Here is a 15421-nt window from a genome sequence, read left to right on the forward strand (position 1 = left end):
TTTTCCCATCAGGATCTCCAAGGAGAGAGAACGAGCTAAGGTTTTTTCCAAATAGTTCCACAACATTGACAGTCTTCCATAATTAAAAATCAGTCATGTAAACAATTAACTTAAATTCTCAATACCTCACCTGGCTCCGCTTTGATTGGCTCTGGCATTGGCAAAGACAGACCTTCTGGCTAGGAATCTCATGAAACAAACAAACCAACCCCAAATTGCAAAAGAACACAGGCTTCCTTCCCACACACTTGTCCTACCAAAGAGAGAAAAATAGGGGCAGCAGCAGAAGAAGACTATTTCCACCTGATTGGTGAGCCACATTGTCAGCACCTGCCAATAGAAGTGTGAAAGCAAAAAATACTTCAGCCTTGGACTTTGTTAGGGCTGCTAGGAGAAGGTAATGATAATGTTATTTCTTCTTACTACGAAGACCACCTGTGTAAATTGGTTTCCAAAGCAAAGAACAGTGGTAAGATGACCAAAAGATAAGTGAATAAATCATCAGTTCTGAGCAGCCCAGAAACAAGAGCTTGTCAAAAAATCCGTTGTTACACAGACACAAACAGAACTAAAAGAAACTCCAGAGATCTTAACTACAAGTTGCCACACTCGCTTGCGAAGGCACCAAATCTTATTTAAGCCAACTGCTACTTTTGTTCCACTGCAGTTAGTAGGTGGCCAGACCTAGGAGCATGTTTCTTCCAGTCTGCAGCAAGTCTGCTCCTGAAATTGTATCCTCTAGTCTTTGAAATAAATTAATGAAGGCTCCCTCTCCATATGAGTTGTGCATTCCCAGCAGAATTAATGGTTTGAGAAAAGGTTTAGGCTTTCTCTCAGTCACGTGCTAGATGGTCTTGCTTTCAGCAGTGCAAAGTCAATGCAACAGCCGCTTGAAAGCCAGAGAAAGAATTTATAACTGCTTGGCAATCCAGTCCAGACTGAAGTACTTAGTAGCTGGAGCCAGGCTTGTGTTTGGCATTCCTGATCCACTATAATAAATACAACTATTAGTGCTTAAACTGACTTAGCATGAGCTAGTAGGAGAGTCTTGTTTTGCATGCCAGGACATCAAATCCACTACAGCCCTAGTCATTACATATTTTCAAAGCTTCTCCAAAACTAAGGCTCCATTCCCCTACTATTCTCACAATCTGGCTCCAACTTCCAAATGGAAGCTTATACATTTGATAGAAGTGGGTCAAAGTAATCAAGTAGCAGATAAGGCAGTTTATAACTTTGGTACAGCTGCCACTCAATAGGAGAATAAATCTCAACTGAAAGTTTTTGTAAGAAATGTCTGCAGATCAAAGATTCAGCCTGGGAGGTTAGGTCACTAATCCATATCCTAACAGAAGAGACAAATGGTTTATAATAGGTTACAGCTTCTAAGCGCAATCAGCAAACACCTTAGGTCTCACAACTGAGTTGTGAGATTCATGCATTTGAACCCTATCTCACATACTCATGCTTATCTCCTGAAAACTCATGGAGTGCAACCCAGGACTGGGAGCAGGAGTCCATGTGCTGGGTCATAATGCCACTCAAATCTAGCCTGGCTGCCCATCGTACCAGTACAGAACACTACCCAGGTCTTCTTACTTCATCTGCTTTGGTTGAGGTGTACCCTACCCTTGCCCACTGCTGGAGGGGACCTGACCAGAACCTAATCAACTCTCAGCTCCCGATCAGCCAATGGGTAGACAATAGCTGGAGGTGAGTGGCGTTAAGAGTCTTACATAGGCTTATTTAAGAATAAACATTTAAAATTAAATTTGAAATTGACAACATATGTTAAAGCCTAAATTTATTATAATCTATTACATCCTAAAATACTATTAAGCAATGTGTTTGCTGCCAAGTTTTAAAGGAAGTCAAACCACTGAACTGGTGGCAGTCGCTGGCCAAGCACCTGAAACTACAGAGTTTGTTGAAATGCGAAATCAGCTTTTGACATCAACCTGTTCTGCAGGTGCAGAGAGACTATTTTTCATTTCAGATTATTCAACTAATTCAGTTTAGTGACTAGTTCACTGAAAGTTGAAAAACCAATTGGGAGTTGAAAAAGCAGGAAAGATTCTTTCCCTTTTCCAATCGGTGAATAAAAACCTAGGTGTGAAAGGATGAGATCTACTAGTTTGAAAATTTTGAAGGACAGGGTGATCAGAAACAATCAGTTCTATTCAGTAACTACAGATAACATGCAAAACATGTTGAGATAACCTTTTTCCCCCTCATGTATCCAGCTCATTTAAGGTAATTTTATTTAATTTTAAAAAATTAAAATCCTGATTTTGTGCAATTGAATTTTAATTTCCATTCAAATAGAACTTGACACAAATCACACAAAAAACAAGTTCATTGTCTAGTAAATAAAAAATGCATCTTTCACCATGTAAAAATTGAGAATCTGAATAAATATAAGTTAAGCTATATAACTGCTTATATAAAATGTGTACACATTTAATGACTCTTCCCGATTTTTAGTAAAAAGAAGCACCAAATTTAGTGTAAAGGCTATGTTTTAGTGGCAAATCAACATATTGTAATGGTTATCAATGAATAAGAATCAAACTTTCTTTAGAAAAATCACTAAAAAGTACAAATAAAAATCACAATTAAAAAGTGAATATTTAAATCAGGGTTTCTGGCTTGCTGATTTAAATCATGATTAAAATTGATTATTTAAATCATTTTGATATACATCTATCCACCCTGCTTGACAATGACAACTGCAGCAATGGGTTTGGTTTTTAAAAAAAAAAAGGAAAAAATGACAAGAGTTTACACGCTTGATGGTGTCGGTCATTCCTGACCAAAGGCTGCCTAGGCAAAACTGTAGTGTGCCACCTTTCTATTTATCCCAGAAGAGAGGTTCCTCTAACAAGAGCATAAGAACTATACTGGGTCAGACCAAAGGTCCATCCAGCCCAGTATCCTGTCTACCGACAGTGGCCAATGCCAGGTGCCCCAGAGGGAGTGAATTTAACAGGTAATATTCTAGTGATCTCTCTCCTGCCATCCATCTCCACCCTCTGACAAACAGAGCCCATTAATGGACTTAACCTCCATGAATTTATCTAGTTCTCTTTTAAACCCTATTATAGTCCTAGCCTTCACAACCTCCTCAGGCAAGGAGTTCCACAGGTTGACTGTGTGCTGAGTGAAGAAGAACTTTCTTTTATTTGTTTTAAACCTGCTCTCCACTAATTTCATTTGGTGGCCCCTAGTTCTTATATTATGGGAATAAGTAAATAACTTTTCCTTATTCACTTTCTCCACACCACTCATGATTTTATATAGCTCTATCATATCCCCCCTTAGTCTCCTCTTTTCCAAGCTGAAAAGTCCTAGCCTCTTTAATCTCTCCTCATATGGGACCCAATCCAAACCCCTAATAATTTTAGTTGCCCTTTTCTAACGCCAGTATATCTTTTTTGAGTTGAGGGGACCATATCTGTACGCAGTATTCAAGATGTGGGCGTACCATGGATTTATATAAGGGCAATACGATATTTTCCATTTTATTCTCTATTCCTTGTTTTAATGATTCCTAACATCCCATTTGCTTTTTTGACTGCCGCTGCACACTGCATGGATATCTTCAGAGAACTATCCATGATGACCCCCAAGATCTTTCTCCTGATTAGTTGTAGGTAAATTAACCCCCCATCATATTGTATGTATAGTTGGGGTTAATTTTTCCAATCTGCGTTACTTTACATTTATCCACATTAAATTTCATTTGCCATTTTGTTGCCCAATCACTTAGTTTTGTGAGATCTTTTTGAAGTTCTTTACAGTCTGCTTTGGTCTTCACTATCTCCCTTTACAGAAGCCATGTTGACTTTTGCGCAACAATTTATGCTCTTCTATGTGTCTGACAATTTTATTCTTTACTATTGATTCAACTAATTTGCCCAGTACTGACGTTCGACTTACCGGTCTGTAATTGCCAGGATAAACCTCTAGAGCCCTTCTTAAATATTGGCGTTACGTTAGCTATCTTCCAGTCATTGGGTACAGTAGCTGATTTAAAGGACAGGTTACAAACCATAGTTAATAGTTCCACAATTTCACTTTTGAGTTCTTTCAGAACTCTTGGGTGAATGCCATCTGGTCCCAGTGACTTGCTACTGTTAAGTTTCTCAATTAATTCCAAAACCTCTTCAAGCGATACTTCAATCTGTGATAATTCCTCAGATTTGTCACCTACAAAAGACAGCTCAGGTTTGGGAATCTCCCTAACATCCTCAGCCGTGAAGACTGAAGCAAAAAATTCATTTAGTTTCTCGGTGATGACTATATCATCTTTAAGTGCTCCTTTTGTGTCCTGATCGTCCAGGGGCCCCACTGATTGTTTAGCAGGCTTCCTACTTCTGATGTACTTAAAAAACATTTTGTTATTACCTTTTGAGTTTTTGGCTAGCTGTTCTTCAAACTCCTTTTTTGCTTTTCTTATTACATTTTTACATTTAATTTGGCAGTGTTTATGCTCTTTTCTATTTACCTCACTAGGATTTGACTTCCACTTTTTAAAAGATGCCTTTTTATCTCTCACTGCTTCTTTTACATGGCTGTTAAGCCACAATGGCTCTTCTTTAGTTCTTTTACTGTGTTTTTTAATTTGGGGTATACGTGTAAGCAGAGTCAGGATGAGCTCCACCCTGACATCTGGTGGTGAGGTGTGGCAAGTTGTGGAAAAGAACTTCAGGGGCTGATCTCATTTGCATAGGCACACCCACCCCGCCTAGAATGAGGCCATAACTGCCCAAATGGTCACTTTGGCTGTTGTGGGATCCCCAGTGTCTCTGTTATTGGGGCAGGAAGAATAAATTGTTATTACCCTGATTATGGGAACTGTGCTGGGAACTGTACTTGGCCTTTTGTTATGATGGAGGGACTCACCATCATCTAAGTAGCACTCGCTAGACAAGGGACATGGGTTCCAAAACTCTGTGAATTGAGAGAGGTTTGAGACAGGTATTTGTACCTGGTGGTGTGGGCCCCTTTGTGAGGGCCTGAAACACCAATTGCATCTCTGTCTCTCTCCACTGTGGAATGTCAGAGCTAATTTTGGGTCTATTAAGAGTCTTGCTACAGGTACTGTGCTGAATTCACTTTGGCCTTATGGTGCACCAGCACTAAGGCTCCCACTACTATGAGCTGAAATCACTGAGCACTGTGTCAAGTAGTGGGGAGCCGGAAGAACTAGAGTGCAGTGGTGCTGTTCGTGGATAGGCTGGCGGAGTGTTCGTGAGACAGCGAGGCGAGCTGTGCAGAGCGGAGCCGTTCGTGAGACAGAGGAGTGTTCATGAGACGGCGAGCTGTGCAGAGCGGAGCCGGTCGTGGTGGAGCAGAGCAGAGCCCTGTGGGGCAGTCAGCTTCAGGACACGTAAGGTGCCCCTTACCTCTTTCCCCCCACACACAGGCACATTTTAGCCAGACTGGGGAGCAACACTCTGCAGATGAACTTTTGAACTCTGGGGCTGGACTTTTTGAACTTTGGGTGATTTGTGGATTGCTGCACTCAAGAGACGTTTGGGTTCTGGGACTCAAGAACCCGAGGGAAAGGATGTGGCCCAATTTGCTGGGGTGGGTCCTTGCTCATGGTTTGGTTAATGAACACTAGTTGTGGTGTTTCCCCAATTTAATGCTGATGTCGTTTACCTCATGTTATTAAAGATTCTCTGCTACACCGAGACTCTGTGCTTGCGAGAGGGGAAGTATTGCCTCTTTGAGGCGCCCAGGGGGTGTGTAACATTTTCCCAGGTCACTGGGTGGGGGCTCGAGCCAGTTTTGCATTTGCTTTGATGAGAGGGAACCCCTGTGTACTGAACCCGGCCCTTGCTGCTATCAACTTTGCCTGGCAGAAGGGTTACATACGTTTAAGTTGAGCCTCTATTATGGTGTCTTTGAAAAGTGTCCATGCAGCTTGCGGGGATTTCACTCTAGTCACTGTACCTTTTAATTTCTTTTTAACTAACCTCCTCATTTTTGCATATTCCCCTTTCTGAAATTAAATGCCACAGTGTTGGGCTGTTGAGGTGTTCTTCCCACCACAGGAATGTTAAATGTTATTATATTACGGTCACTATTTAACTTTCAGGGGTGGGGAGGCACAGCAAGCCTTCTGATGGTTCCGTGGTTATGGTAGGAGTGGGAGCACCAAGTCACATCACCACTCACTCAGGTTTGACCTGGCCAACTCTCTGTCATGAGGGAGAGTGGCACTGCACCCTGGTGCATGGGGATCACAGCACCATTCAGGTTTGGCCCAACTTCCTCAAGCAGAATGTGCTAGCCCAGGCAGCTGCCTAGTTGTCCTCTAGGTAGAGTGGCCCCTGCTCCTGCCAATAGAAAATGAAAGCCAAGGTGCAAAAAGAAAGATCTGCTGCAGCAAATGTCCTCTTGGAGGAACAAAAGCTGCCCTGGGGAAAGAGATTGTAATTGACAAAGTGGAGTTAAATGATGCCTGGTGCCTAGTTACCGGTTAGAATTTTATATTAGAAATATAAACTGAAATATAAAAATTATAAACTTTTGCATGCAGCAGAGTAGGACTGAGAGAATTAAGGTCTGAATTCTCTCACTGAAACTAAATTGGTTAAGTTCTATTTTGTACATTCAAGCTTACACGTTGTGTCTGGCCCAGGATTTGGGGCACATAATGAAATGTATATGAAAGAATTTTCCTCCAAATATTTAAAAACAAGGCATTTACAAATTAAAACTCCAATAATGGGGCTAATCCAAATCCTATGGAGGATTTGAAACTCCTGCTCTGAGTATTCATTTAGAAAATAATTAACCATAAGTAGAAAAAAAAAATCAAACCCAGGGAGTTAACTGACCCACAGGACAATTTCAACAAGATCCAGTTGACAAAGTGGCCACTGGCCAACTCAAAAGAGCAACTGCTTGTTCTAGGATACTCTGCAATTGTTAAGGCATTTAATTGTATGCCTACCAGGTAACAGTGCACTCATTACTACATCTTCAGGGACGGGAAGGTATGATGCAGTAGGAATTAACACATGTAAGCAAGTAATATATAGCGACAAAAGAGACCAGACCTCTAACTGTAAGTATTTTTTAAATGAATGTGAAGTGCAATGAAGTAGCCTCAGATGCATGAATTCCAACCTACAGAATGTTTAATCTGATTCCATTAGAATTATTCATCCTTAAAGATGGTATTTCAGTCACCACTGCAATATGGTGTTTCTGAAATTAATTCAGAATTTTAGTTTCAGCAGTTTCCTGTGCCAAAGCCTTAAACAAAAAAAACCTCAATATTAAACACACATTGGTTCATTTATATACTCAAGGCTTTGGCATGCAGGTATACTTGGCAACCATGACTGTGACTAGACAACAGCAAATAGGCTTATGGACACAAAGGCCAATGACTCAAGACCAATATCTACACTTTAGACCTCTGAGTTGTATATTACTGAATTGCTAGTGGGTCAGTGACCCACAACTCCATAAACAATGGAAACAAAAAAAGTTAAAAAAATAATCTCGCACATAGGGAATCCATTAACACGATAGTCCTCTGTTGAACCTAAAAGTCAAGAATAGGCCAATCCAAGCAAAGTAGGCTAAGCTTGTTGAGGAGAGAGCCTACATCAGGCTTTACAATTGCTGGCTTCAGTTTACTTAAAAAGCAGAGGGGAGGATCTGACATGTTTAAAGTAAGTTAAGTGAATTGTTTTTATATTGTATAATTGCAATAGGGTCCTTGGGAGGGCTTGGTAGCCTAGTGACTGGCGCCCACACAGTAGTTGGGGCAGTGGGAGGGGAGCCAAGGCCTGCCTGCTCCACCAGGATCTGACCCAGGGCCCTAGATGTTTAGCCTCTGAAGGAGCCTTTAAGTTACCCTCCCTGGGTCACCTCCTCCTGCTGCTTTCCTCCCTCAGCTTCTGGTCCCAGGTAAAAGAAAAAGAAACCAAACAATCAATCCCAACTGCACTCAGCATATAGTACTGTTCCCTCAGGGAGGCTGAAGCTGAGGGTTCCTGAGAAAGGGGCCAGAGAAACCCATTCTGAGCTGGGTTGCTCCCTTTTTCAACCCAGTTAATAATGTGCAGGGCCAGAGGTGGGGGGCTACTTGGGCCCAGTACTGTTCTTTAACCCTTTCCAGCCCAGTGTGGGGTTGTATACCCCATCACAATGAACTTTTATTGTATGAAAAAGGTAAGGACTATACATTACAGTATATCTTTCTTTCTGTTTATCTCATGCTTAGTTTTCATGTTGTTTCATAAAGGATCCTCCAGTAATGGTCTATTTATACCTCAGGAGTTTATCATTTAGGTGTTCAACTTCTCTATAATCTGTAAGTAACAGAATGAGATATTAGGGCCTTTGATTAAATGCTGATGATGTGTTTTGGAGTATTAATTTCCTCTTCCATTGTAAAGACAAATACACATTATGACAAAAGGGTTCAGAAGAGACTTGGTAGATTTTCTTTTAGGGAAAATGTGTGTGTTTGTTTTTTAATAGTCAAAGACTTAGGTTAGCTGGCCCTGCAAAATGCTGTGCAAATGAAGGATTTATAATTGTATCTGAATTAAATCACTGATGATCATAATTAAGGTAAGAACTGCACATAAAAAAATGCCTCAGAAATAGTTAACTCATTCTCTACAGAGAGGAGGTCCACACATCTATCTGTCACAACCCAATAGGTCCATCATCCTACATGTATGCAGGCTCCTCACTGGTTTACAAGTAAAAAGCAGATCAGCTGCTCTTCTTTTGAGGTGCTATATTGTAATGGTTTGCTGATAGATTTAGATTATTTGCTTCACAAGTTAGTGTTTCATTTGTAGTCTGGGAAACAGAATTACACACATACCAATGTCATGTATTTCTGAACTTTCCGTGCACCCTGTACAGCACATGATGTACTTTCTTTTGCTGGAACCGTAGTTAAGGTAGTACATCTTTAATTGCAACATTTTGTCACACTGAAGGCTTAAAGAGTGTCTACAAGACTTAAGAGCATATCCTGAAGTGCTTCAGGTGCTAATGTAGGACTCACACAACTGAGTACCTGGCTGAAACAACAAAAATGTAACCTGATCTCTGTGTGGCTTGTTGTATTTTGGTAATATCCTGCCTAATGTCCCCCATATGACTGCTTTAAATATTGTTCTATAAAAGACACGTAGTGTGCTTGTTCAGGAATGGAAATATTCTCTATAGTTAGAGAAAATGGCCTTTATTTCTCATTTTCTATTAAGATGGCATGAGGAAACTCATTCTGAAGCAATACAAGTCAACACTTTGGGCTAAAATGGAAAATGGAAGAAATGTTCCAAAAGAAAAAGGAAACAGTCTGAAAGTTCTGATTTTCAGAACTCCACCTGACCACTTGAGTTAACCTCATTGTGCCAAGAGCATTCCACGCACAGAAACCAAAACCACATATTTTTGGCATGAGAAACTTGGGCTCCAAAAAGTAAATTTTGGAAGTTATAAGCACCTGAAAATAGGTGTTTATAGTTTAAGAGCCTTCTCAGCTGTTTTTATAGCAATGCTATAGGGAAGCTCTTGTACTTAGTCCTTGAATTGAGAGAAATAGCTGGCTTCATTCCAATATTCAGATTTATTTTTTTTTAAAGTAGCTGTTTCAGCATGGATAGAATAACACTTGTTATATAGAAGAATTAACGCACAAGTCAGTTGTTGATGCCAACAATATCCTTCAAGCAGCGCTTCAGCGTTAGTTTGTGGAAACGACAGAGCAACCTAAATGAACTCAGAATTTCAACGGAGAACTCTTTATATCCCTCTAATTGGGTGGACACATCAATCTTTGTTAGAGCACCTCACTGAATCATTTGTTGTTTACTGAGGCATATGCTGGAAGATTCCATTGGCATGCCTTCAGGGGTCACTGAGGAGCCTCTTTCATTGAGATTAAAAATGAAGTTGTCGTTAGCAGCTTTTTCATAAACAAGATTTGCATTTGACCCACACCGGAAACTCACTTTGCTGTGATTTAGAAAGAAATGTTTGTTCTTCCAAAAGAGTGCAGGGGACTGTTCACATCCACGCTAGATTTTTGTAGTGACCAGACACAATTAAAGTGGCGTTCTAATAAAAAATTTATATAGAATCTGTTTCTTCCGGTTCTCACAAAAGGCTCCTTTCACCCACCCAACCTTCTTACTATGAAAAGCCATAACAGCCATTTGGGCCTGATCAAAAACCCACTGAAGTCAATAAAAGTCTTTCAATTGATTTCAAGTTTTGAATCAGGCCCTTAAGCATATGTCTACACTGCAACTGAGAGGTGTCCCAGCCTGGGTAGACAGACTCACACGATCTTAGCTCAAGGTAGCACACTAAAAATAGCAGCGTGGACATTGTGGCACAGGTGGCAGCTCAGACTAACCATCTGAGCTCACACCTAAAGGGCATTCACATATTGCCTTAATCAAGCAGTATACTGGATTACTCCATCTGATCACAATCTCCTGAAACATTAGTTGCAAAACTTCAATTTCATCTTAGACCATTATTATTAATAGATTAATATCCGTGACATACAAAATGGAAACAAATATGCTCACCTATACAGTACTTGTCATCTAAATATAAAATTACACTGTACCATTAACATGATTAAGTTCCCTTATTCTTTGGGAGCCAAGCAAAGTGTGTTTTATGGATAGGCAGTACTATCAATTAGTGACTGGCACCTCAAGTGATTTGGAGCCAGAGTCCTAAAACACCATTATATGATATGATAGGATATATGATGATATAACAGTATTGCACATGTGTGAGCCATATTAGAGAACTGGCTCCTGCGAAGTCAGTATTTATATTAGAGATTGAAAATCACTCATGTCATTCATTTATACAAGACCTGTGCACCTGTCCAAGTCTAATATAATGAATGAGCTGGATAGAACGAGACCCCTCCCCTGCAATTTCTCAAGTCAACATATGGATAAAAATTTTAAGTATTCAGTAATTTAAAAGTTCGGACTCATTTTAAAAACTTAGAATGTATAGCCATTTATAGAGAGCTAAGCTCACCAAATCAAAGTATTTAAATAAAATTAGAGAAGACGCATTCAACATATTTTGCATTACATGTCTATGGACAGTGGAAGCATGTGACTAAGAGAACCAGGCAGAGGAAAAGACAGGCAAGTGAAGGAGAAAGAGAGCTCAAGAACAGGTTTACAGAGTTGGAAAATGAAGAAGGGGCTCAGCAGGTGGTCACTGAAGGTGGAAGGGCAAGGAAGAAGAGAAGAGCAGCTAGTCCTATAGGAAAAGGGGAAGAGTCAATGGAGACTACACCAAATATGAGCCCCAGGAGGATACAGCATGGGTTGAAGAGGATTACAAGGGAGAATAGGAATGGAAAGAACTTGCAGCCAGAAGGAACATGGGATAGACCGGAGAATCACACCATCACCAGGAAAAGGCAGGTCTACGTGATCGGGGACTCCTCACTGAGAAGAATGGACAGGCCTGTAACCAAAGCTGATCCAGAGACTAGAAAGGGTGTGCTGTCTTCCAGGTGCTAAGACACAGGATGTGGACCTGAGGTTGAAGAGGATTCTAAAGGGAGCAGGAAAGAATCCACTGATCGTCCTTCATGTGGGAACAAATGATACGGCTAGATTCTCGCTGGAACGTATCAAGGGAGACTATGCCAGGCTGGGGAAGACGCTTAAGGAAATCGAGGCTCAGGTGATCTTCAGTGGGATTCTGCCTGTTCCTAGAGAAGGGGAACAAAGGTGTGACAAGATTATGACTTATCAACAGATGACTCAGCTAGTGGTGCTATAAGGAGGGCTTTGGGATATATGGCCACTGGGAGGCATTCATGGACAGAGGACAGTTCTCTCGGAATGGACTTCATCTGAGTAGGGAAGGAAATAGACTTCTAGGATGGAGGCTGGCAGAACTGATTAAGAGAGCTTTAAACTAGGAATTTGGGGGAGATGGTTGGCAGATGTCCAGGTAATCTCCACGCCGGATTTTAACATTGTTTTCTTCCTTCTCAAAGTAAGAAAGGATACAGCCGTGGGTAAGAGAATGGACATAAGGAGGAAGGGCAGTGTGGATACCAGTCTAATAGGTCATACTGGCTGTAGAATGACCGGGCCTAATCAGGTAAAGAATGTGAGAGAGGCCAAACAGCAAAAATTAAGATATTTGTACACCAATGCGAGGAGCCTAGGTAACAAAATGGAGGAACTAGAGCAGGGGTCAGCAACCTTTCAGAAGTGGTGTACCGAGTCTTCATTTATTCACTCTAATTTAAGGTTTCGCGTGTCAGTAATACATCTTAACATTTTTTAGAAGGTCTCTCTCTATAAGTCTATATATTATATAACTAAACTATTGTCATATGTAAAGTAAACAAGGTTTTCAAAATGTTTAAGAAGCTTCATTTAAAATTAAATTAAGATGCTGATCTTACGCCGCCTGCCCACTCAGCCCGCTGCCAGCTTGGGGTTCCATTCACCTAGGCCGGCAGCAGGCTGAGCAGGGCCTGCGGCCAGGAACCCGGCTGGCAAGGGGCCGGCAGCCAGAACCCCAGACCGGAAGTGGGCTGAGCGGCTCAGCCTGCTGACACTCAGCCCGCTGCCGATCTGGGGCTCCGTCCCCCGGCTCCTGCGAGCCAGGATCCCAGCTGCCGGCCCCACTCAGCCCGCTGCCGGTCTGGGATCCTGGCCCTGCCCATATACAGTGGGTACTACCTTCTCCCTGGTTCTAGCCCATTCTCTTCCTCTCTCTCTGCCCTGAGCTAAGGGTGGGAGTGCACTGAGCACAGAGCTGGGGGTGAAGGAGCAGGCTGGGGGTTGGGATGAAGGGTCTGGCCAGGAGCTATAATGAGGGAGGGGGCTCAGGGTTGGGGCAGGAGGTTTGGGGGTGGAGCACTTACCTGGGCAGCTCCCATTTGGTGCAAGGGGTGCATGTGGGAATGTGGGGGGGGGGGTGTTCGGGAGCTCCCATTTGGTGCTCAGGGTGGGGATGGGAATGTGGGGGGTGCACGAGTCAGGACATGGGGAGTGGGGGGCCTGGGGTCAGGGCAGAGGGCTGGGGGTGTGGGCTGGGGTCGTGGGGGTGTTCCCAGCCCCTTGCCCTGAGAGGCTCATGGCAGGAGCCTGGAGGGGATACGCCCTGATTCCACCCCCCGTCCCCATGGCCCCATCCCCACTTCTTCTCCACCTCCTCCCCAAGGCAGGGAGTGCACTGCGGCTCCACTTCTCCCCGTCCCCTGCAAGGGCCATCAGCTGATCAGCAGCAGGGAGGGAGAGGAGGAGGGGCAGGAACCCAGCACGCTGGGGGAAGAGGCAGGGGAGCAGGGAGCTTGCCTGCTCTGCAGCAGCACCGGCAGGACCAAGCTTCTTCACCCTGCCCCAGTGGGGAGGTGGGGGGGGCATGTTTTTTAATGGCACGCTGCTGCCTGCCGGGATCCCAGCCTGGGTTCGGCAGTGGGCTGAGCGGGGCCGGTGGCTGGGACCCGGCTGGCAGCAGCGTGCCATTAAAAATCGGCTTGCGTGCCATCTTTGGCACGTGTGCCATAGGTTGCCAACCCCTGAACTAGAGCTACTGGTGCATGAAGTGAAACCAGATATTATAGGGATAACAGAAACATGGTGGAATAGTAGTCATGACTGGACTACAGGTATTGAAGGGTATGTGCTGTTTAGGAAAGACAGAAGGTAAAGGTGGTGGAGGAGCACTGTATATCAGTGATGAGGTAGAGTGTAAAGAAATAAGAAGCGATGGAAGGGATAAGACAGAGTCCGTCTGGGCAAAAATCACACTGGGGAAGAAAACTACGAGAGCCCCCCCTGTGATAGTGCTTGGGGTGTGCTAGAGACTGCCAGGATCTAATTTGGATACAGATAGAACCCTCTTTAATGTTTTAAATGAAGTAAATACTAATGGAAACTGCGTGATCATGGGAGACTAACTTCCCAGATATAGACTGGAGGACAGTCTAGTGCTAGTAATAATAAATAATAATAAATAATAAATGCTAGTAATAATAATAGGGCTCAGATTTTCCTGGAAGTGATAGCTGATGGATTCCTTCGTCAAGTAGTTGCTGAACCAACTAGAGGGGATGCCATTTTAGATTTGGTTTTGGTGAGTAGTGAGGACCTCTTAGAAGAAATGGTTGTAGGGGACAACCTTGGCTCAAGTGATCATGAGCTAATTCAGTTCAAACTGAATGGAAGGATAAACAAAAATAAATCTGCGTCTAGGGTTTGATTTCAAAAGGGCTGACTTTCAAAAATTAAGGAAATTAGTTAGGGAAGTGGATTGGACTGAAGGATTTATGGATCTAAAGGCAGAGGAGGCCTGGGATTACTTCAAGTCAAAGCTGCAGAAGCTATCGGAAGCCTGCATCCCAAGAAAGGGGAAAAAATTCATAGGCAGGAGTTGGAGACCAAGATGGATGAGCAAGCACCTCAGAGAGGTGATTAAGAAAAAGCAGAAAGCATACAGGGATTGGAAGATGGGAGGGATCAGCAAGGAAAGCTACCTTATTGAGGTCAGAACATGTAGGGTTAAAGTGAGACAGGCTAAAAGTCAAGTAGAGTTGGACCTTCCAAAGGGAATTAAAACCAATAGTAAAAGGTTCTATAGTCATATAAATAAGAAGAAAACAAAGAAAGAAGAAGTGGGACCGCTAAACACTGAGGATGGAGTGGAGGTTAAGGATAATCTAGGCATGGCCCAATATCTAAACAACTACTTTGCCTCAGTCTTTAATGAGGCTAATGAGAATCTTAGGGATAATGGTAGCATGACAAATGGCAATGATTATATGGAGGTAGATATTACCATATCTGAGGTAGAAGCAAAACTCGAACAGCTTAATGGGACTAAATCGGGGGGCCCAGATAATCCTCATCCAAGAATATTAAAGGAATTGGCACATGAAATTGCAAGCCCATTAGCAAGAATTTTTAATGAATCTCTAAACTCGGGGGTTGTACCGTATGATTGGAGAATTGCTAACATAGTTCCTGTTTTTAAGAAAGGAAAAAACGTGAACAGGGTAACTACAGGCCTGTTAGTTTAACATATGTAGTATGCAAGGTCTTGGAAAAAATTTTGAAGGAGAAAGTAGTTAAGGACATTAAGGTCAATGGTAAATGGGACAAAATACAACATGGTTTTACAAAAGGTAGATCGTGCCAAACCAACCTGATCTCCTTCTTTGAGAAAGTAACAGATTTTTTTAGACAAAGGAAACGCAGTGGATCTAATTTACCTAGATTTCAGTAAAGCTTTTGATACAGTGCCACATGGGGAATTATTAGTTAAATTGGAAAAGATGGGGATCAATATGAAAATTGAAAGGTGGATAAGGAATTGATTAGAGGGGAGACTACAACGGGTACTACTGAAAGGTGAACTG

General features: G+C 42.4%; 1 protein-coding gene across 4 annotated transcripts in view; it reads right to left on the bottom strand.

Annotated features, from left to right (window-relative positions):
• Window positions 1-15421, bottom strand: part of BASP1 (brain abundant membrane attached signal protein 1) — a 72870-nt gene that overhangs the window by 37501 nt on the left and 19948 nt on the right. The window contains exon 1 of one of the 4 annotated variants that reach the window (XM_074945008.1): window positions 11447-11471. The exons of 2 other annotated variants lie outside the window; for them this stretch is intronic. Coding sequence is in view for 1 of the 2 variants with exons in the window: in XM_074945005.1 (XP_074801106.1) it covers window positions 131-192 (62 nt within the window). In the remaining variant the exon portion in view is untranslated. Of the gene's footprint in view, window positions 1-130; window positions 208-11446; window positions 11472-15421 lie in introns of those variants that run through there. One more of the 4 variants, XM_074945005.1, reaches the window with a different exon arrangement.

The sequence above is a fragment of the Natator depressus genome, chromosome 2, assembly GCF_965152275.1.
Source record: "Natator depressus isolate rNatDep1 chromosome 2, rNatDep2.hap1, whole genome shotgun sequence".
NCBI classification, from domain to species: domain Eukaryota; kingdom Metazoa; phylum Chordata; order Testudines; family Cheloniidae; genus Natator; species Natator depressus.